Source organism: Bos indicus x Bos taurus, chromosome 22, assembly GCF_003369695.1.
Source record: "Bos indicus x Bos taurus breed Angus x Brahman F1 hybrid chromosome 22, Bos_hybrid_MaternalHap_v2.0, whole genome shotgun sequence".
Taxonomy (NCBI): domain Eukaryota; kingdom Metazoa; phylum Chordata; class Mammalia; order Artiodactyla; family Bovidae; genus Bos; species Bos indicus x Bos taurus.
The window spans coordinates 53,947,442-53,967,829 of record NC_040097.1 but is presented as its reverse complement, the minus strand read 5'-3'; the positions used below and the strand labels follow the sequence as shown (position 1 = coordinate 53,967,829).

The following is a 20,388-nucleotide window of genomic DNA, read 5'->3' as shown; positions in this document are numbered from 1 at the left end:
TCAAGTGTATCAAATCCGAGAAGAAGCAAAACGAATCTATAGCGACAGGAAGTGGGAAAGGAGCACGATGGAACTTTTCCCCCGTGGGCGGTGATTACACAGATGTACATTCACATACAGAACAATTAATAGAGCTGAACACGGAAGGTTTGGGCATTTCAGTGAGTGTAGTTTATACTTCAAGGGCCCTTAGCACACATCCGCAGCCTCGCCCACACCAGATCCCAGGAGGCTCAGACCAGCTGTGCCCGGCCTCGCCCACCTCGGAAAGGCTAATACTCGGGGCATCCGTTTCCTTCGCCCCCCTGCAGCCCAACTTCCGCGCCTCCCCGAGGGCGGAGGCTATAGCCGCCTTTCACTTGCTCACCGGCCAGTGCCGCCGAGGCTGGGTGGGCGTCCCCCGCGCGGACCCTGGGCGCGTGCGCCCCGCCCACCAAGGCCCCGCCCCTCCCCGAAAGGCCCCGCCCGCCCCACACAGGCCCCGCCCCTCTGGTACTGGCCCTTGCCCTCCGCCGGCGGAGGCGGCCCGCGGGCTAGGGCCGCGCGATGTCGCACGGAGCAGGTCTCGTCCGCACCACGTGCAGCAGCGGCAGCGCCCCGGGAGACGGGGTCGGCGCGGGGCCGCTGGGCTCGAGCTCCTCGGTGAGGCTGCTGGACCCCGTCTACCCCCGCACCCAGGCGGCGATGCTGAAGGTGGCGCAGATGGTAAGAGAGGCCAGGGCGCGGGCCAGGGTCCCGCGGGGTGACCGCGGAGGGCAGGGTCCGGGGAGGGGACGCGCCCGCGGCAGGAGCATCGCGCCCCGGGCGGGGTCGCGAGCCGCCCCAGTCAAGTTGGAGGGGGCTTCCTCCGGCGAGGAATTCGGCGCACCCCCCGGCCTGCTCCCCCGGCCCCTGCTCCGGGATCCCAAGTTTCTCCAGCCGCTCCGTGGTGTCGGCCTGCCTGGGACCGTAAGAAACCACGGCCAAAGTTCCGAGCGTCTTCCTTCCTCTTCTCTGGCCGCGCCGCTTCGGACCCGCGCAGGGGGTGGGGAGTGCCGGGGGGCGGCGCTCAGGCCGCGGAAGCCGACCTCTTCCAGCTCTCTGGCCGCCGCGTCTTCCTCGCAAACCCCGCACTGGGCTTCCTGCCATCGGAGCGGCCTCGCCCGAGCGCGGGGTCCACGGCCCGGCCTTCCCGGGGGCAAAAGGTGCGGGGACCCTTGGGGCAGCTGTCCCAGGCCCTGTGCCTCGACTCAAGGGAGGGCCGGCCCTCGGGGCCGCTGGACGGCAGTGGTCACTCGGGAGGCCTCTGCTCTGTGAGGAGCGGGCATCTCTGGAAAGGGAGCCTGGCGGGACGGAGGCCGGGGCCTCCAGCAGCGCAGACCTTGCTCCGCCTGTTCCCCATTCTTCTCTCTCTTCCCGTTTTTCTTCCTCACAATTTTTAAACCTGAAACACCTTTCCCATTTGTCTGATGTGTTTGGAAGCTCGGCCGGGCTCTTTGTGATTCCACTCCTGACAATGTTTGCAGCGAGAATGGTAGAGGGGAAAGTGGTAGTTTTGAAAGGAGGGAGGGATGGGGCTTATACACAAGGTCACAGACCCAGAGGCCGGGCTGCCTGGACACAGGGTGGGTGAGAGCCTCGCAGGCATCCACAGCTCGTTACTCCTGGGGCCAAGGGCGCGTGGAGGGGGCTCTGGCTTCCTGCTGAGGCCAGATCTGAAGGGAAGAGTTCCCTTTTCTCAAAGAAGAGCATCTAGATGGACTAAAAATTAGGAAGTGGAAGTATTTTAGCTACTAACCAAAATAAATCATGCACAGCTGTGTTGGCTTTGAGTAAGGCATTTTGGGGGATTCAGGCTAAGAGATCTGATCAGCCAAATAGAGGGGACCTACCTACCTCCCCATGCTTGAGAAAGATGAATGGGAGCCTTGGAAGGTGTATCAGGAGCTGAATGATGAGATTAGTGGACAAAGATTGGGGTCAGAGCCATCCATAAGTTTAATAGACACAGACAGTGGAGAAGAGAAACCACCCCTTCATTCTGCTCCTAAACTAGCCTCTTACCTTTGGCCCTTGGGCCAAGTTGCCGGTGACAGTGATGGCCCTATGCCCCAGAGAGAACAGAGATTTGGAGAATTGCATCTCTGTGTGCCCAGAGGGTTCTTACACCTTCTTCCTTCCCTGGGAACTGCCCTATGGATGCAGGCTGGTTTGAGCAGACCCCCTGGGCGTGAAGTTGCTGTTGCCATGGTCATATAACTACACAGAGACCATTTAGGGCTGATCTCCTCCTCCTTCTCCTCTTCTTTGGGCATCCCCCCAAATCCTCTACCCGAGGAAGGCTTTGTCCATCTGGATCCTCACAGAGTGTGAGCTAGAGCTGGGCCTCCTGGCATCATCTGTGTCCTTGAGGGGCCTGAGCTGGAAGGAGTGCCCTGGGCCCTGCAGGCATCCAGAGGGCCTTGCCTGGGGCTCCACCAGCACTCCTTATCATTTTGTTTGTTCATCAGACTTCGGTGAGTGCTGTGTTCACCTCTCTTTCTCCGGAAATAGATGGCTGTAACAAAGCCCTTGCCCTCAAGGATTCTGTGGTTTTGCTGAGAAGACAGACTTGTCCCCAAACTGCCTGGTTGAGGTGATGAAAGATCTGTGGTTGCCCGCATAAGGAAGGAAGGATGGAGGGAAGATTAAGGTGACATTTGAGTTGAATCTTGAGAGTTGAGTGTGGGTGTGTCGGGCTGGGCATGCCCTGTTGGCCTCCCAGTGACTTTATTCCGGTGATTCTAGGGAGGGGGGACACAGAAAGGAAGGAGACAGCGTGAGATGAGGGCCAGTGTTGGGCAGTTCTTCCTGACATTTAGAAATTGGTTTATCTCTCTTACTGAGCATCTGCTCTGTCCTTACTTCTGTGTAAGCCAAGCCTGTGGAGTACAGCCGTTCACAAGATAGAGCCTTTCAGCAGAGACTGTGACATTTGCAGAACCATAATAGGGAAGGAGAATCAGAATGTAGTTTAATAAGCAGTGAAGATGGAAATCTAAGTGTCTTCCAGAAGCTTCCTTTTTTTTTTTTAATTTTATTTTCAGTCACGCTGTGCAGCTTGTGGGATCTTAGTTCCTTAATCAGGGATTGAACCCAGGCACTCGGCAGTGAGAGCCCCGAGTTCTAACTACTGGACCACCAGAGAATTCCTAGAAGGTTCCTTTATTTACTCAGTAAATATAGAGCACCTGCTGTATGCTAGGACAGTGTGGAAGGCCCAGTGAACAAGGGGTCAGCCCCTGACCTCTTTATAGTGTAATTGGGAAAATAAACATTGAGTGGTTTTCAATATAAAATTGTACACGGGGACAAAAGTTACGAAGGAGAGGCCCATAGAGCAGCAGTCCCCAGCCTTTTGGCACCAGGCACCAGTTTCATGGAAGACAGTTTTTCCATGGACTGAAGGCGGGGGATGGTTCAGGATGATTCAAGTCCATTACATATATTGTGCACTTTATTTCTATTATTATTACATCAGCTCCATCTCAGATCATCAGGCATCAGATCCCAGAGGTTGGGGACCCCTGCCACAGGGAATTAACTGGGAGGCCTACCCTGTCGGGGAGGTAAGAAAGGGCTTTTCTGTGGAAGGGATATTTGGAGGATGAGGGAACAGCATAACCAGAAGAAGGAAGAGCACAGACAGGGGCTCAGTGACTAGAGGAAGGAGGAGTGATGATGGTTGGAGGGAAGGCAACAAGGCTGGGAATGGTGTGAGTGAGTCTGGAGAAATATGCCAGGACTAGCCCTTCCAGGGTCTGCCAGAGTGTGCTGAGAATACGGTGCTTGTTCTAAGATTATCCGGGAAGTAATCATCAGTATCAATCGAAGCGATGGTTCTCAACCTGGGACTGCACAGCCCTCTAGGGTCATTTTGGAACTTCATGGAAATTGTCTGTTGGCTGTCACTGGGATTAGGATCGTATTCAGGATGTGTTTCATTCATTTCAACAAAGTAACGAAGGCATTGCAAGTATTTAACTATCCTAAAGAGAGGTGTTATCAGGAATACTGTTGAAGGAGACTAAGTGGGTGTGAGAGTCTGGGGAGAGTGCCTGAGTTTTTCTGGCTTCCTAAAGACTTTCCAGGAGTTGGGGGCAAGTACAGGCTTCCCTTGGGTATTCACAGCCCACATCTCAGATGGAGTTAGACGGTGGGGGACCACAGCCTCTGATATAACCATGAAAAGACCTGTTAGTGGAGAATGAGCAAGCATAGCCCAGAATGGCTCACCCTTCATGTTCTGTCTCAGGTTTGTGTGGAAGGAGGAGCCCCAGTTAGGTTCCCAAATGCAGCCGGCACTCCCACGCCCTGTTTCGTGGCAGCTGGAGGGTTGAGGGCAGCAAAGAACCTCATGTCAAGAGTTTTTGACCCCTTGGGACTTCCCTGGTGGTCCAGTGGCTAATACTCCGAGTTCTCAGTGCAGGGGGCCTGGCTTCAATCCTTAGTCAGGGAACGAGATCCCATATGACACAACTAAGACCCGACCTAGCCAGAAAAAAGTCTTTCACCCCAGCCCAGTCCCAACCCAACAACAAGAAGCTGCTGTCCATCAATGGTCAAACAAGTAAAAATAATAAGACATCACTTACAGGCTTTATTCCTGATAACAGAAGTAATACTTGTTCATTGTAGAAACTTCGGGAAACCGAGAAAAAACTAGAGCCTCCCACTCCCTCTCCCCCTGGGTTTAATATTGAAAGTAAAATTTTACACTATTTCATAGGCGACATACAATTTGCAGTTGTTGGTTTTGTCTTATTTTTACAAAAGTAGGATGACACGCTAGAGTTTGTAAAGTGGTTTTATCTGCTTAACAGGTGATGGATGATTTCTCATGTCACCTAAGGTTTGCACGCAATGAGGTTTTCAACAGTGTGTTTGCAGCCAGTTATGAATGTACCATGGTTTGTGTGACCAGCCCCCTCCCCTTTTTTTGTGGCTCGAGGAGCTTTTGGTTCTGCCTGTTGATGAACAAGACAGTGATGAACTGCCCTGCAGAGAAGTTTTGGCGTGCAAAGCCATTAATACTTCCTTATGACCTTTCACAGAGAGAGAGATGGAGTGCGGCTTGCCCTGCTGAACGTGCGGGCCTTAAACAACTCTCTAGCCTTGTTAACGTCCAGAAATCAATGGTTGTCTCTGTATCATCCAGAAATTTCCAGGAGCCAAATGTTGTAGTAATAATTTTTTAAGTCACAGTCTTATTTTCAGTGTCTGATGGGTTAGAAAAGAAACAGGTGGACTAGAAGACTTTATAAGGGTTTTATTTTATTTTATTAAGAGCTTCATAAAAAAAGATTTATTTCTTCGGCGTTTTACATCAGTCATTGGTTGCTGGTATGAAAATATCTCTTTTTTAATTCTTTGGCTCAAGGGTGATACCGTTGGTCAGAGTAGTCACGTGTCCTTTTCAAAAGCAAGAGGTCTTGGAGAAATCTGTATGTCCAGAATGAAACAAGAACTGTGTCATGTCCACTGCAGCCTCTGTCTTTTATCACCTGCTTTTGACGTGGACCGTTTCTGAAGTCTTTATGGAATTTGTTACAGTGTTGCTTCTGTTTCTTATGTTTGGAGGCCTGTGGGATCTTAGTTCCCCGACCAGGGATCAAACCCACATCCCTCAATATTGGAAGGCAAAGTCTTAACCACTGACCCACCAGAGAAGTCCCTCTTTCCATCAAGTACTTTGAAAGGCAGATGTGTTTAAGCAATGGCAACAGCCTCCACGTACATCGGAAGGATGACAACACCCCATGGGTGTGAGGATTTGTTTATTCAGGCTGCAGATGATGTGGATTTCCTAACTACTGGCAAGAATTCCCCTTCAGGGCACCCCAAATAACTGTCCGCACCCCAATCAGGAGCCCCTGGCCAGAGGAGAGGGTCCTGATGAAAACAGCAGCTGAAAGGATCCACCAGGCTGGGGGATGAGGGTGGGGATTTGGGGGCTGTGCGTGTTCCCACGTGAGTCCAGACAGTCGCACAGGGTCCCTGGCATCACAGTGGATCCTGGAGACACTCCAGGACACCCTCCAGGACATTCCGAGACCGCCCTGTGTGGGTCAGCACATTCGTTTCAGTTCTTTCCTCCCTTCCTCCCAGGCTCATCCCCCGCTCTCCAGGCTGACGCTTCCTGCCTGGGGCCTCTGGCCGCCCATCTGTTTCCTCGCCCTGCCATCTGCCCGCGGCACCAGCCCAGGCCTGCTGCCCGGGAGCCTCCCGGTGACCCTCCGCCTGCCTCATGCTGTCCTCCTTTGTCACCAGTTTGGCTCAGAAGTTTCTTTGCCCGCTGCTCACTCCCAGGCATTCCTCTATCGGGTTCTTAGCAACCCCCTGGCACTGGGGGCCTGGCTCAGGGCCTGGCGCTGGCTGCCAGCCCTCCATCCCCTAGCCTTCCTGAGAGATGAGGGCTCGCAAGGAGAAGGGGACCTCTTCCCAGCACAGCCCCATCCTCTGGACCAGCAGCGGTCAACCTCCTGCTGAGAAAGCCTTTTACCTGGTCTGTGTTTTACTTGGCAGTGACAAGGCTCTTCCTTTCCCTGGGGCAGCCTTTTCCCTTTAAAGAAATAGGTGGACAGATTCATTGATAGAGAAAGAGAGAAATTGTCTGGAAAGTGGTTGCCACACATTACCCACAGAAAAGATTACTGTGAAATTTTCAGAGTAAAACGGGTGGAGGTAGAGACAGTGAAGGGAATTCAGAAGGGAATAGGAAAGGGAGAGGAGAAATTAAATAAATGCTTTTGGGCACAGAGTAAATTGGACCTTCTGAAATGCAGAGAGAGTAACTAAAGAGAGCATGACCTCCATACCTTTTTGCTCATTTCTTCCTTTTAGGTTCTCTTTATTCCCCTAGGGAGACGGCAACAATGCTAGTATTGTTTAAAGGGAAGTCTTTTTAAAACTTTTTCTCTCATATGATGAAAGTGATACTTAGCTAATAATAATAGAAATAATAGCGTTTATCATACAGTGAGTTCCTGTTAGGTGACAATGACTGGGCTAGGTGTTTTACATGTGTGGGCTTATTCAGTCCTCAAAATAGTTAGTTCCTATAATTATCTGCATCTTACAGATGAGGAAACGGAGAGAAATTTGGTAACTTGCCCAAAATCACAAAGCCATAAATAATGAAGCTGCATTTGGGGCAGTTTGAGTCTAGATCCTGAACTCGTAAAAGGACAACCTGGAGTCACTTTTTTTCATTATCAATATGCCATGAAGAGTTTCCCATGTCTTTAAACCTTTTTTTTTTTTCCTAATTACGTATTTATTTGGCCGTACTGGGTCTTAGTTGTAGCACACGCATCTTCAATCTTCTTTGCAGCATGCAAGATCTTTAGTTGCAGCATGGGGAGCTAGTTCCCAGACCGGGGATTGAACCCAGGCCCCCTGCCTTGGTAGTGCAGAGTCTTAGCCTCTAGACCACCTAGGAAGTCCCCTCATGTCATTACAGCTTACCTGGGGAGGATGCTGTGGTAACTACATACGAGTCCATTATTTGGTTAGAGGACCCCCCCCCCCCCCCCCCCCCCCCGCCCGGCTCCTCTTTGGTTGACAGGCAGTCGCAGATTTAGAAGGAGGTGCTCTGAGACGTGCCAGCAGGCGCTGGTGACAGTTTCACCTTTTGCCAGAAATGAACTCAGCCGAGTGGGGAAAATCCCTCCCTGGGGTATAGGGCAGACAGAGTGTGCCTACTTTAGAAAGCATTTCACGTTTTTCTCTCTGGGCCTCTGGAAGGCTTAAGAGGGAACCATTAGTAGGACTTCCCTGGCTCCCTGGTCAGAGAACTAAGATTCTGCGTGCCACACGGAGTGGCAAAAAAAAAAAAAGTTAAATCATTAGTATCATCCTTGTGTTATGTCCTAAGTTCCTCCCAAGAGAAGAACTAAAGTTCAGGTTTCTGCTTTGTCATGTCAGGCAATTTCACATGCAGTTTCCCTTTGGCTAATCCTTAATGACTATTCGTTAATTATTTCCCCCTTCTTTTGATTGAATGAAGGCTGAGAGATTTTGTCACTTGCACAAGGTTGGAAAATTCTATTAATTTCTGGAGCCAGCATGGGAACCTAAGTGCCATGGTCTAACCCTTTCCCCCACGGTGTACTGTCTCTCTGTGCGTGGCAGACAGGCTCCCGGGCTCCCACTCTGTGGCTGACACACCCTAGGGGGACCCCTCCCGTGAGTCACTTTGTTGTTCAGTCACTCAGTCACGTCTGACTCTTTGTGACCCCATGGGCTGCAGCACGCCAGGCTTCCCTGTCCATCACCAACTCCCGGAGCTTGCTTAAACTCATGTCCATCGAGTCGATGATGCCATCCAACCATCTCATCCTCTGTCATCCCCTTCTCCTCCTGCCTTCAATCTTTCCCAGCATCAGCATCTTTTCAAATGAGTCAGCTCTTCGAATCAAGTTGTCAAAGTTTTGGAGCTTCAGCTTCAGCATCAGTCCTTCAATGAATATTCAGGACTGATTTCCTTTAGGATGGACTGGTTGGATCTCCTTGCAGTCCAAGGGACTCTCAAGAGTCTTTTCCAACGCCACAGTTCTAAAGCATCAGTTCTTCGGCACTCAGCCTTCTTTACAGTCGAACTCTCACATCCATATATAACTACTGGAAAAACCATAGCTTTGATGAGATGGACTTTTGTTGGCAAAGTGATGTCTCATCCCATGAGTCACACCCAATGCAATTCCATCCTCTCAAGTGTGGACGGAACCTTCGACTTTTTCTAACCATTAAGGAATAGCAAAGGAGATGTGATGTCATTCCCATGGTTATGTCTTGTGCCTGGGCGAAGGGATGCTGCAGATGTAATTCAAGCTCCAAGTCAGTTGATTCTGAGTTGATCAAAAGGACGTTATATTCAGGTGAAAGTCCCTCAGTCACGTCCAACTCTTTTCGACCCCATGGACTGTAGCCCTCCAGGCTCCTCTGTCTATGAGATTCTCCAGGCAAGAATACTGCAATGGGTAGTCATTCCCTTCTCCAGGGGAGCTTTCCCATTCAGGGATTGAACCCGGGTCTTGTGCATTGCAGGTGGATTCTTTACCATCTGAGCCATCAGCCTGGCTTAATCAGGTGACAGTCCTTAAGAAAGATACTGGATCTTCCCAAAGGGACAGATTCTCTTGCTGACCCTGGAGAACTAACCTGCCTTGCTGGGCCCAGCAGAGGGCCACATGGGGCGCAGCTATGGGTCGTGTCTAGAAGCTGAGAGCAACTCTGAGCTGAAATCAACCAGAAAATAGGATCCCATAGTTGGAACAGCACGTGAGCGTGGTTGAAAACTCCAAGCCTCAAAGGAAACCCCAGGCAGGCCCCCACCTCGATTGCAGCCTCGTGAGACCCTGAGCAGAAGACTCTAGCCAGAGCTCCCAACTGCTGAAAACTGTGAGATTTTAAATGAATATCAGTTTAAGCTACCTACTTGGGGTAATTTGTTAGGCAGCAGGAGATATCTCATACACCCACAGAAACCCGTGTCTCCTGCATCAGATCTGGTGTTTTCATGGCTGCTCCTTAGCAAGAAAGGCTGGGGAGTAGAGGGTCAACAGCTGTGCAGGAGGCAGGAGGTACAGTGGCCATTTAAAAAATATATTTACTTTATTTGGCTGCATTGGATCTTGGTTATGGCTTGTGGGATCTCTGTTGTGGCACATGGGCTTACCCTACAGCATCTGGGATCTTAATTCCCAGACAGGGATCGAACCCATGTTCCCCACATTGCAAGGCAGATTCTTAACCACTTAGACCACCAAAAAAGTCCTTACAGTGGCCATAAGTTTTTATCTGGGCTGTGGTCATATGTCTTTTAATTCTTGTGCAGTCAATCTGTTGGTTGGAATCCTTGCTCTGGGCATTGTGCTAAATGCTTTAAAAGCCAAGAATTCACTCATCGTTAGGACCCGGGTTCAGATCTTCCTTGGTGGCTCAGACGGTAAAGCATCTGCCTATAATGCTGGTAGACCCCGGTTCAGTCCCTGGGTCGGGAAGATCCCCTGGAGAAGGAAATGGCAACCTACTCCAGTACTCTTGCCTGGGAAATCCCATGGACGGAGGCTGGCGGACTACAGTCCATGGGGTTGCAAAGAATCAGACTCGACTGAGGGATTTTCTCTTGAAGATAACATCCTTTTGATCAACTCAGAGTCAACTGATTTGGAGCTTTAATTACTTACCTCTGCAGCATCCCTTCACCCCCGAATGTGACATAACCATGGGAATGACATCACATCTCCTTTGCTATTTCTTACAGCGGTATTTCCACTTTACAGATGAGGAGACTGTGTGGGGAGTTTAAATACCTTCTGTGCAGAAGAATGGCCTCCACCGCCTGGCAGTCTCACTGTCCTCCAGGGTCTTTCCTAGAGCCATTCTAAAAAATGAAAATGCTGATGCTCACGGTAACTGTGGTTGTACAATTGTTAAAAATGTATTTCCTGTTTTTAAGTAAATAACATTCACATGATCAAGATTTTAAAAGTGCATAAACTCTTTCAGTTTCCACATTTCCTTCCTGGAGGCTCCCAGTGATAACTGTTTTCTTGTATGTCATTGCTACTGCTAAGTCACTTCAGTCGTGTCCGACTCTGTGTGACCTCATGGACGGCAGCCTACCAGACTCCCCCGTCCCTGGGATTCTCCAGGCAAGAACACTGGAGTGGGTTGCCATTTCCTTCTCCGATGCATGAAAGTGAAAAGTGAAAGTGAAGTCGCTCAGTCACGTCTGACTCTCGGTGACCCCATGGACTGCAGCCTACCAGGCTCTTCCATCCATGGGATTTTCCAGGCAAGAGTACTGGAGTGGGGTGCCATTGCCTTCTCCCTGCATGTCATTAGGAGTTATTAATATTTTATGTTTCTGTGTGTGTGTGTGTGTGTGTGTGTGTGTGTCTCTCTCCATTGGCTTTCCATCATTCTGTACGCATGCAGAATGTTCTCATTCTCCTCATGTTCCAATAACAGCTGCGTTGTGTCCCAGAGAATGGATTGACCATATTGTTTTTTAACCAATCCCCGACTGATGGGCACTTATGTTATTTCCCATCTTTTGTTATGTCGCAGTGCTGTAGTGGATACCATTTTACATATCATAGTTCTCTGTGTGTACAAGATTCTCAGAAGGAGAAATCCCTAAAGGTGGAATTCCTAGGCCCGCTAGCTGTTGCCTGCCCTTGGACATTTTTTCGTCTGTTCTGTAACTCAGAATCACAAACATCTCCTGTGATCTCCTCCCAGGGGGTGTCAGAGGTCTTCCGCATCCATTGTCATTGAGAGGCTCTACTTGGTGCTCAGGGTTCATAGTTCAAGCTCTCTAGACTCCTACTTGACTTGATTTAAGATGTTAAGGACCAGAAACATCTGGAGAACAAGCAGACCTGTGTGATCAGCATTGTTAGAATTTCCCAGAATCCATCACAGGGAGTGTTGAAGTCAAGCTTCTTAAAAATAGAGCTAGAAATGGGGATTCTTTTATTTATTTAATAATATTTCTTTCTACTGGAGTATAGTTGCTCTACAATGGTGCGCTAGTTTCTGCCGTATAGCAAGGTGAATCAGCTACATGTGTACATACACCCCTCTGTTTTTGATTTCCTTCCCATGTAGGTCACCACGGAGCACCGAGGTCATCAGTCATCTGTTGTATACACGCCAGTGTATATTTGTCGATCCCAGTCTCCCAGTCCATCCCACTCTCCCTTCCCCCTTGGTGTCCACGCTCTGGTTCTCTGCGTCTGTGTCTCCGTTTCTGCTTTGCAAATAAGATCACCTCTACCTTTTCTTTCTAGATTCCACATATATGCATTAACATACAGTATTTGTTTTTTGCTTTCTGATTTACTTCATTCACTCTGTTTGACCGTCTCTGGTTTCCTCCATGTGTCTGCATATGGCACAGTCTCGCGCCTTATTATGGCTAAGTAGTACTGCAGAAATTGCCTGAGTGAGGGCTGCAGTCAAGGGCAGGGGAGGACTAGACCATGGGTCTGAGAAGTCTAGCCTCAGCCTGATCTTGCCGGGAGCTCTGGAGAGTGAGCTGCCCCAAAGAGGTGCTCCCATTTGGGGCAGTGGACCTAGGCTTTTGTTCTGTTCATTGGCCACAGACCAGAGAAGGGGAGTCGATAAACTCGGGATGGGGGGCCTGTGAGCCAGACAGCTCCCACTGTGCAAGGAAAATCTTTAGAAGGTTGCGGGTGTGGTAGCTGGGATGTGTACACTGGCCTGATAAAGGGGAGCCCAGTGGAGTAGGGGGCTTCCTGGTGACTCAGTTGGTAAAGAATCTGCCTGCAACGCAGGAGACCCCCGTTTGACTCCTGAGTCAGGAAGATCCTCTGGAGAAGGGACAGGCTACCCACTCCAGTATTCTTGGGCTTCCCTGGGGTCTCAGCTGGTAAGGAATCTGCCTGCAGTGCTGGAGACCTGAGTTCGATCCCTGGGTTGGGAAGATCTCCTGGAGAAGGGAAAGGCTACCCACTCCAGTATTCTGGCCTGGAGAATTCCATGGACTGTGTAATCCATGAGGGGTCTAAAACAGTTGGACACGACTGAGCGATTTGGGAGTGACTTTCACTTTGACTTTTCACTCACTTTCAGTGGAGCAGGGAACCTGTGGAATAGCGCCTGCCTGTGTTTCTCAGGAGCCTTTGGAATGAATGGCCTTTCCTCTGGTTGATCTCTGCCGAGGCTCTAAGCTGGTGTGCTCTGGGGACAGGCAAATCTGACCGAAGCCTCCCTCCTCCTGCAGAACTGGTTTATCAGTATTCTTCCCTGGGGCACACCCTGGATCTGCAAGGCCAGTCTGCACCGAATTCGGATGTTACTTTCTGCTGTTCACTTAAGCAGTTTTATTATTTTTGTGTTCAACTCTCATTTGAAACAAGGGGAGATGAAAACAAATCAATATTTACTGAATGAAAAAATAAAATCAGTAGGAACCAAAATTATTTCTGTAACCTTTCAGGAAAGAATTGTGAGCAGTATCATGGTGGTATAAATAACTTGACCATATCTGTTTTAACTCCTTGGAGGGACCTAATGATTTCAGATTTGGGGGCCTTACTGCTATATCATGTTTGTTGTGAGTTTCACACGGGAAAGGTAAAAAGAAGCACCACTGACCTTGTTGTTGATAATGTGACATTGGTTTTCCAAGGGTCCTCAAGTGTCAGTCATTATGGAGAGTGTTTACTGACTGCCACTTTGAGGAGAGGAAAAACTGCAGTGTATACAGCAGGAATGAACACAACATTGTAACTCAAAGCAAAACTGCAGTGTAGGGACTTCCCTGGTGGTCCAGTGGTTAAGACTCCACCTGCCAATGCAGGGGGCATGAGTTCAATCCCTGACTGGGGAGTTAAGATCCCACGTGCCTCTGGGTGTGGCTGAAAAAAACACCCTGCATTGTAATATGCGTCCCCTAAACCTGATGGCGTCTTCTTGCTCATGGAAAGTCTGCTGTCACAGTTTGCTGTGTACGTTTGGTTCCAGGCCACCACGATAAAGTGAGTATCACAGTAAAATGAGACATATGAATTGTTTGGCTTCCCAGTGTTAAATAAAAATTATGTTTGTACTAATTGTAGTCTGTTACCTCTGCAATAGCATTATGTCTAAAAAATGTACACACCTTAATTGAAAAATATGCTATTGCTAAAAAAAATGCTAACCATCATCTGAGCCTTCATGTGTCTTTGTCTTTTTGCTACTAGAGGATCTGGCCTTGGTATTCGATGACTGCTGGCCGATCAGGGTGGTTATTGCTGAAGGTCGGGGCACCTATGGCAATTCCTTAAAATAGGACACTGGCAAAGTTTGCCGCATAGATTGGCTCTTCCTCGCGTGAACGACTTCTCTGCAGCCTGCAGTGCCGTTTGGCAGCACTTGATCAAACAGTGGAGAACTTCTTTCAAAATTGGAGTCAGTGCTTTCAAACCCTGCCACTGCGTTAGCACCTAAGTTTACCTAGTATTCTAAGTCCTTTGTTGTTATTTCAGCAAACTTCGTAACATTTTCACCAACAAACTTCACAACTCTGTCTCAAGACACCACTTCCTTGGCTCATCCGTAAGAAGCGACTTCTCATCCACTCAAGCTTTATCAGGAGAGGCAGCGATTCATTCCCATCTTCAGGGTCTTCTTCTAATTCTAGTTCTCTCGCTGTTTCTACCACATCTGCAGTTACTTCCTCTCCTGAAGTCTTGAAACCCCTCGAAATCATCTATGGGGGTTAAACTCAACTTCTTCAAAATTCCTGTTAATGTTGATATCTTGACCTCTTCATGTGAATTATGAATTTTCTTCACGGCAGCGACAATGGTGGATCCTTTCCAGAGGTTTTCAGTTAACTTTGTCCAGATCCATTAGAGGAACCCCTGTCTATGGCAACTATGTAGCGTTACAAAATGTATTTATTAAATAGTAAGACTTGGAAGTTGAAACGACTCCTTGATCCATGGGCTGCAGAATGAATGTTGTGTTGTGTGGTAAGTCGCTTCAGTCGTGTCCTAATATTTGTGACCCTATGGACTTAGCCCGCCAGGCTCCTCTGTCTGTGGGATTCTGTAGGCAAGAATACTGGAGTGGGTTGCCATGCCCTCCTCCAGGGGATCTTCCTGACCCAAGGATCAAACCATGTCTCTTATGTTTCCTGCATTGGCAGGCAGATTCTTTACCACCATAGCGCCCAGCTATGTAGCCTTACAAAATGAATTTATTAAATAATAAGACTTGAAAGTTGAAATGATCCGTGAGCTGCAGAATGACTGTTGTGTTAGCCAGCATGATAACATTGACTTTGTACATCTCCATCAGAGATCTTGGATGACCAGATGCCTTGTCAATGAGTGGTCAGATTTTGAAAGTAGTCCTTTTTCAGAGCAGTAGGTCTTAAAATATTTAATAAACAGTGTTGTAAACAGAATGTGCCGTCATCCAGGCTTTGTTGTTCCATTTTGAGAGTGTAGGCAGGGTAGATTTAGCATAATTCTTAAGGGCAGCAGGATTTTTGGAATGGTAAATAACCATTTAACATTGCAATAGCCCAAAACAAGAAAATCAGCCTGTCCTTTGAAGCCAGGCCTTGACTTTGTCTCCAGCTATGAAAGTCCTATAGAGCACCTTCTTCCCTTCATGCGTCCTCATTCACGTCCGACTTTTGCTACCCCATGGACTGTAGCCTGCCAGGCTCCTCGGTCCATGGGATTCTCCAGGCAAGAATACTGGAGTGGGTTGCCATTTCCTTCTCCAGGGATCTTTCCAACCCAGGGATCGAACCTGCATCTCCTGCATTGGCAGGTGGATTCTATACCACTGAGCCACCTGGGAAGCCTGCTATCTTATCTTCTTCCAGTAGAAGGGTATTTGTCTACACTGAGAACTTGTTTTATAGTGTTTTCCCCTTTGTGAAATTATCTTAACTAGTGAATTCTCTTAACTAGTTCTGGAGAACTTGCTGCAGCTCAGCATCTGCACTTTCTTCACCTTGCACTCTGATATTAAGGAGACGGCTTCTTTGCTTCAATTTCATGAACCAACCTCTGCCAACTTCAAACTTTTCTTCTGCAGCTTCCTCACCTCTCTCAGCCTTCCTGGAATGAGGAGAGTTAGGGCCTGGCTCTGGATTCGGTATTGGCTTAAGGGAATGCTGTGGCTGGTTTGGTCTGCTATCCAGGCCGCTGAAGCTTTCTCCACATCAGCAATAAGGCCATTTTGCTTTCTTATCATTACTTTTTTTTTTGCTGGAGCAGCACTTTTCATTTCCTTCAAGAATGTTCCCTTTGCATTCACAACTTGGCTAACTTTTGGCGCCAGAGGCCGAACTTTCAGTCTGCTTGGGCTTGACATGCCTTCCTCACTAAGCTTAATCATTTCTAGCTTTTGATTTAAAGTGAGAGACGTGCGACCCCTCCTTTCACTTGAACGAGTGGAGGCCATGGTAGGGTTATTGGTGGCCTAATTTCAGCATTGCTGTGTCTCAGGGAGCAGGGAGGCCTGCGGAGAGAGCGAATGACGCGAACGACTGGCCGGAAGACACAGTGCTCTTTGTCCCCACTGCTTGAGTGCACGTTTCCCAAGAAGGCCCTTCTCTTACAAAGCGCTGTGTAGTTCGCTCTTTCAAGAGGTCTGTGACATCAGTTCTGTGGCATCTAATCTCGCTGCCGTATTCAGGTTTCACCAGCTGACCACTAGCATCCTTTCTTTGGTCTAGCGTTGCCTTCAATGATTGTGTCTCCGCAGTCTCTTCAGTCTGGAATGGTCTGTCTTGTTTTGCATGACTTTGACATTCGTGAGGAGTCCAGGACAGAGCAGCCCTCTCACTGGATGTTCAAGTCTGTGTGGAAGGACCCTCTGACTCCCCGTGTTCCGTAGCCACCACGGAGGCAGGAGAGACAGAAAGGGAAGAACATGTATTTGGATCACGGTGACCTTACCTCCATTTTCCTACTTCTGTTTTCACAAAAGTCCCCTTTGCAGACTTCCTATGCAGAGTTAATAGTTCAGGTTGGACTTGATTGCATGTCCTATTAATAATAAAACACAACAGCTTAGCTCAAAGATAACATCCTTAGGGGACTTCCCTGGTGGTCCAGTGGTTAAGACTCTGTGCTTCCAATGCAGAGGGCACAGGTTCGATCCCTGGTTGGGGAACTTAAAGGTGGCATTCTTAGAAGAGTGGCTAAAATTGCTTGAGGGATTATCACCCACCACGTCCTGTTCTGTGAACTTGCCTGAATTACCTCACTTAACGCTCAGCAATGGCCCTATCCTCTACTACTACTACTACTACTAAGTCGCTTCAGTCGTGTCTGACTCTGTGCAACCCCACAGAGGGCAGCCCACCAGGCTCCCCAGTCCCTGGGATTCTCCAGGCAAGAACACTGGAGTGGGTTGCCATTTCCTTCTCCAATGCATGAAAGTGAAAAGTGAAAGTGAAGTCACTCAGTCGTGTCCGACTCTTCGCAACCCCATGGACTGCAGCCTACCAGGCTTCTCTGTCCATGGGATTTTCCAGACTATTATTTTTCATATTTTCAGCCAAGCACCCGAGTCCATAGTGATTACACCGTCAGATATGGAGTCCGGCACAGGTATTTAGCAGTTTCCCCAAACCCAGGCTGCTTCTCCCGGGCTGCAGGCTGGTTTCTGGTCGATAGCCGTGCAGAGGCAGCTCGTTGTCACCAATGGAGTGAGCGAGAAGGGCTGTTGGTTACTTCCTGTTTGAGGCTCTGCAGAGGCAGGATCCTCCACTCTTTTTTTCAAAGTCAGTTGAATGCAGGGGACTCCAAGCCCTAGATTGCATATTTAAAGATAAGGAATTGGAAACAATCCCGGGGCCTATAAATAGCCTGCTTCCCCTCCCTAAGGGCTTCCCCTCCCTAACCCCGCCCCCTCCAGCCTGGGAAGGATCTTTCCCAACACCCCCTCCAAGGTAGTCCCCCCACCCACCCCTGCCCGCTGATTCCACCCGACTGCTGCCCCCATCACCCTGTCCTGTAGCTCAGTTCTGCTTTCTTCCCAGCAGTTCTTCATCTGAAATCCCCTTTCTTACTTCTTCATCAGAAGTGGTGGTGGTCTTCTCCACCAGGACTCGACTGAACCGCAAGGGGGCAGTGGCCATCCTGCCTGGGTTGCCGCGGGTTGCCTGGGATTAGAAAGCACTCAAAATCTTTGTTGTTGCTGTTTGTTTTAGCTTTAAAAAAATTTTTTTTAATGAAAGTATAGTTGATTTGGGGCTTCCCGGGTAACTCAGTGGTAAAGACTCCACTTGTCAATGCAGGAGACGTGGGTTCGATCCCTTCATTGGGAAGATTCCCTGGGAAAGGAAATGGCAACCCTTTCCAGTATTCTTGGGCTGGAAAATCCCATGGATGGAGGAGCCTGGTGGGCCACAGTCTCTGGGGTCGCAAGAGTTGGACATGACTGAACGACCATACAACAGCTACAATAGTTGACTTACAATGTTGTATTCATTACTGCTGTACAACAGTTATACACATATATACGTTCTTTTTTAAAAAATGCTCTTTTCCTTGGGACTTCCCCAGAGGTCCATTGGTAAAGACCCTGTACTTCCAGTGCAGGAGGCCTGAGTTCTATCCCGAGTTGGGGATCTAAGATCCCATGTGCTATGGGGTGCAGTCACACAAAAACCTTTTTTTCCACTATGGTTTTTACAGGCTATGCATAGTTTCCTGTGCTATCCAGTAGGACCTTGTTGTTTATCCATCCTGTATATAGAAGCTTACACCTGCTAACCCCAGCCCCCCACTCCATCTCCCCCACCCCCTCCCCCCGGCATCCACAAATCTGTTCTCTTGTGTCCATTCAGAATCTTTTTTTTTTTTTTTTTCCTTGAATGAATGAAAGAAGATTTTCTTTACCAAAGCTTCTGTTAATAGCACTCGTTTCAGAAAAGTCAGCCTGGGTAAAGCGCTTGAGAGATATGGATCTTCTGAAGACCCAATACTAGTTATTAATTATGATCATGAACAGTGATAGCGAGGGCAGAGGGGTGACCTGGCTGTGGAAGGGCCCAAGGCAGTGGGGCCTGGAGGCCAGGAGGCAGAAGAGGGAGCCGGCGGGGAGAGGCTGAATGCCTGGCCTGGAGTTTCTGGTGGAGACACGGTTCTATGCTGGTGGCCAGTGTGGGAGAACCTTTCTTTTTTATTGAGTTGGGCTGACAGCTTTGCACTGACTCATACACTCAAAACAGGGGGTCCGATGCCAGAGCAAACAAAGATGAGCCGTGGGATAATAGAAGTGTCTGCCGGTCTGTCCAGCTGTCAGGACCGGGCTCCTAATTTAAAGCGTCACCAGCAAACACTGAACAGTTGCATTGCCATGGTGGATTAGAGACTGAGGGCACAGTGTGCCTGATGCGAGCACCTCACTCTCGACTTCGATTTCTGGCTTGAATGATGAGCCTGTGCGGTCCTGGTCGTGGCTCCTCACCCAGCAGAGGCTCAGCTTCAGGTCATGGTGTCAGAGGTTTATTTGGTGTCTCCTCTGTCCCAGCTGTTTGGGGGTACAGCAGTGAACAAGGCCGATCGTACCTTTCCCCGTGGGCAGAAGATGTAGAGGTGTTACACGTCATCACCCCCGAGGCCCCATTGTTTTAGGCACTGCTAGGAAAGGAAGCTGGTGTTAACTTTGTGAGGACACAAATCTCATATCACTTAGAAAATCTATGCTCATTGGAAGAATTCTTGTAGACTGAACTAAAGGGAAATTTTATATACTCTTGAAAGTAAAGTCACTCAGTTGTGTCCGACTCTTTGCAACCCCGTGGACTATACAGTCCATGGAATTCTCCAGGCCAGAATACTGGAGTGGGTAGCCTTTCCCTTCTTCAGGGGGTCTTCCCAACCCAGGGATGGAACCCAGGTCTCCCTCATTGCAGGCAGATTCTTTACCAGCTGAGCCACCAGGAAAGCCCAAGAACACTGGAGCCTATCCCGTCTCCAGAGGATCTTCCTGACTCAGGAATCGAACCAGGGTTTCCTGCATTGCAGACAAATTCTGTACCAGCTGAGCCACCAGGGAAGCCCTTTTACATACTCTTGTGAATACCTAAAAAGGAAAATTTTACTGCTCCAGGTCTTAGTTGCAGCACTCAGGCTCTTCAGTCTTTGAGGCAGTATGTGGGATCTAGTTCCCCGACCAGGGATCAAACTCAGGCTCCCTGCATCGGAGCACAGAATCTTAGCCACTGGCCCAGACCACCAGTGAAGTCCCTAAGGAGTCTTTTTTTTTTTTTTTAAGGAATCCTTTTTTAAGTATTTTCGCATACTCTGGTCCTCTGTGTCATCAAGAGTGTGAGCAGTGCAGCATTCCTTAGAAGAGTCCATGGAAGAAGTGATAGCCATCAGTGCTGGGCTCATAAGCCAGCTGGCTTTTGACTCCTGCTTCTGGGGATGATGCTACATGTGCCCGTCTCACCGTCTTGCCGTCTCCACCCCACAGCCTCTGGTTCCCAGGCTTTCAGAGAGCGCTGCGCTCTGGTCTCAGGGGTTTTTTTCTTATGCGTGCTATGACACCATTCCCAAGTTTTGAGTTGGCACATGGCAGGCAATGGTGGCTGCTCCACATCTGCTCTCTGCTCTCGCCAGCAGAAGGTGTAGACCCATCTCTGGCTGTAGGGAACTGGAAATGTGAGAGACAGAGCATCTCTGCATCAGTGAAGTGTGGTTAGTGTGAGGGCGGTGAGCCTGCTGCGGGAGGAGGCAGACAAGGACGTGATCTCAGGTACCCGGAGTCCTCCCAGCCTGCACTCACACCTGCTTGGGAGAGGAACCTGAGGCTGAGACCTGAGCCTGGGAAGAGAGTTCCGAAGGAGCCAACAGCCTGTGCAAAGGCGTA

General features: G+C 49.1%; 1 protein-coding gene and 1 non-coding gene across 4 annotated transcripts in view; both read left to right on the top strand.

Annotated features, from left to right (window-relative positions):
* Window positions 1-495: 495 nt before the first annotated feature.
* CMTM7 (CKLF like MARVEL transmembrane domain containing 7) overlaps window positions 496-20,388 on the top strand; it is a 124,379-nt gene continuing 104,486 nt past the window's right edge. The window contains exon 1 of one of the 3 annotated variants that reach the window (XM_027522269.1): window positions 496-705. In XM_027522269.1, the coding sequence (XP_027378070.1) occupies window positions 547-705 (159 nt within the window). In that variant the 5' untranslated portion in view covers window positions 496-546. The remainder of the gene's footprint in view (window positions 706-20,388) is intronic. The other 2 variants (XM_027522270.1, XR_003507716.1) reach the window with 2 other exon arrangements.
* On the top strand, window positions 16,605-16,677 carry TRNAG-UCC. Its single transcript has one exon. It is a non-coding gene; the product is annotated as a tRNA-Gly (tRNA).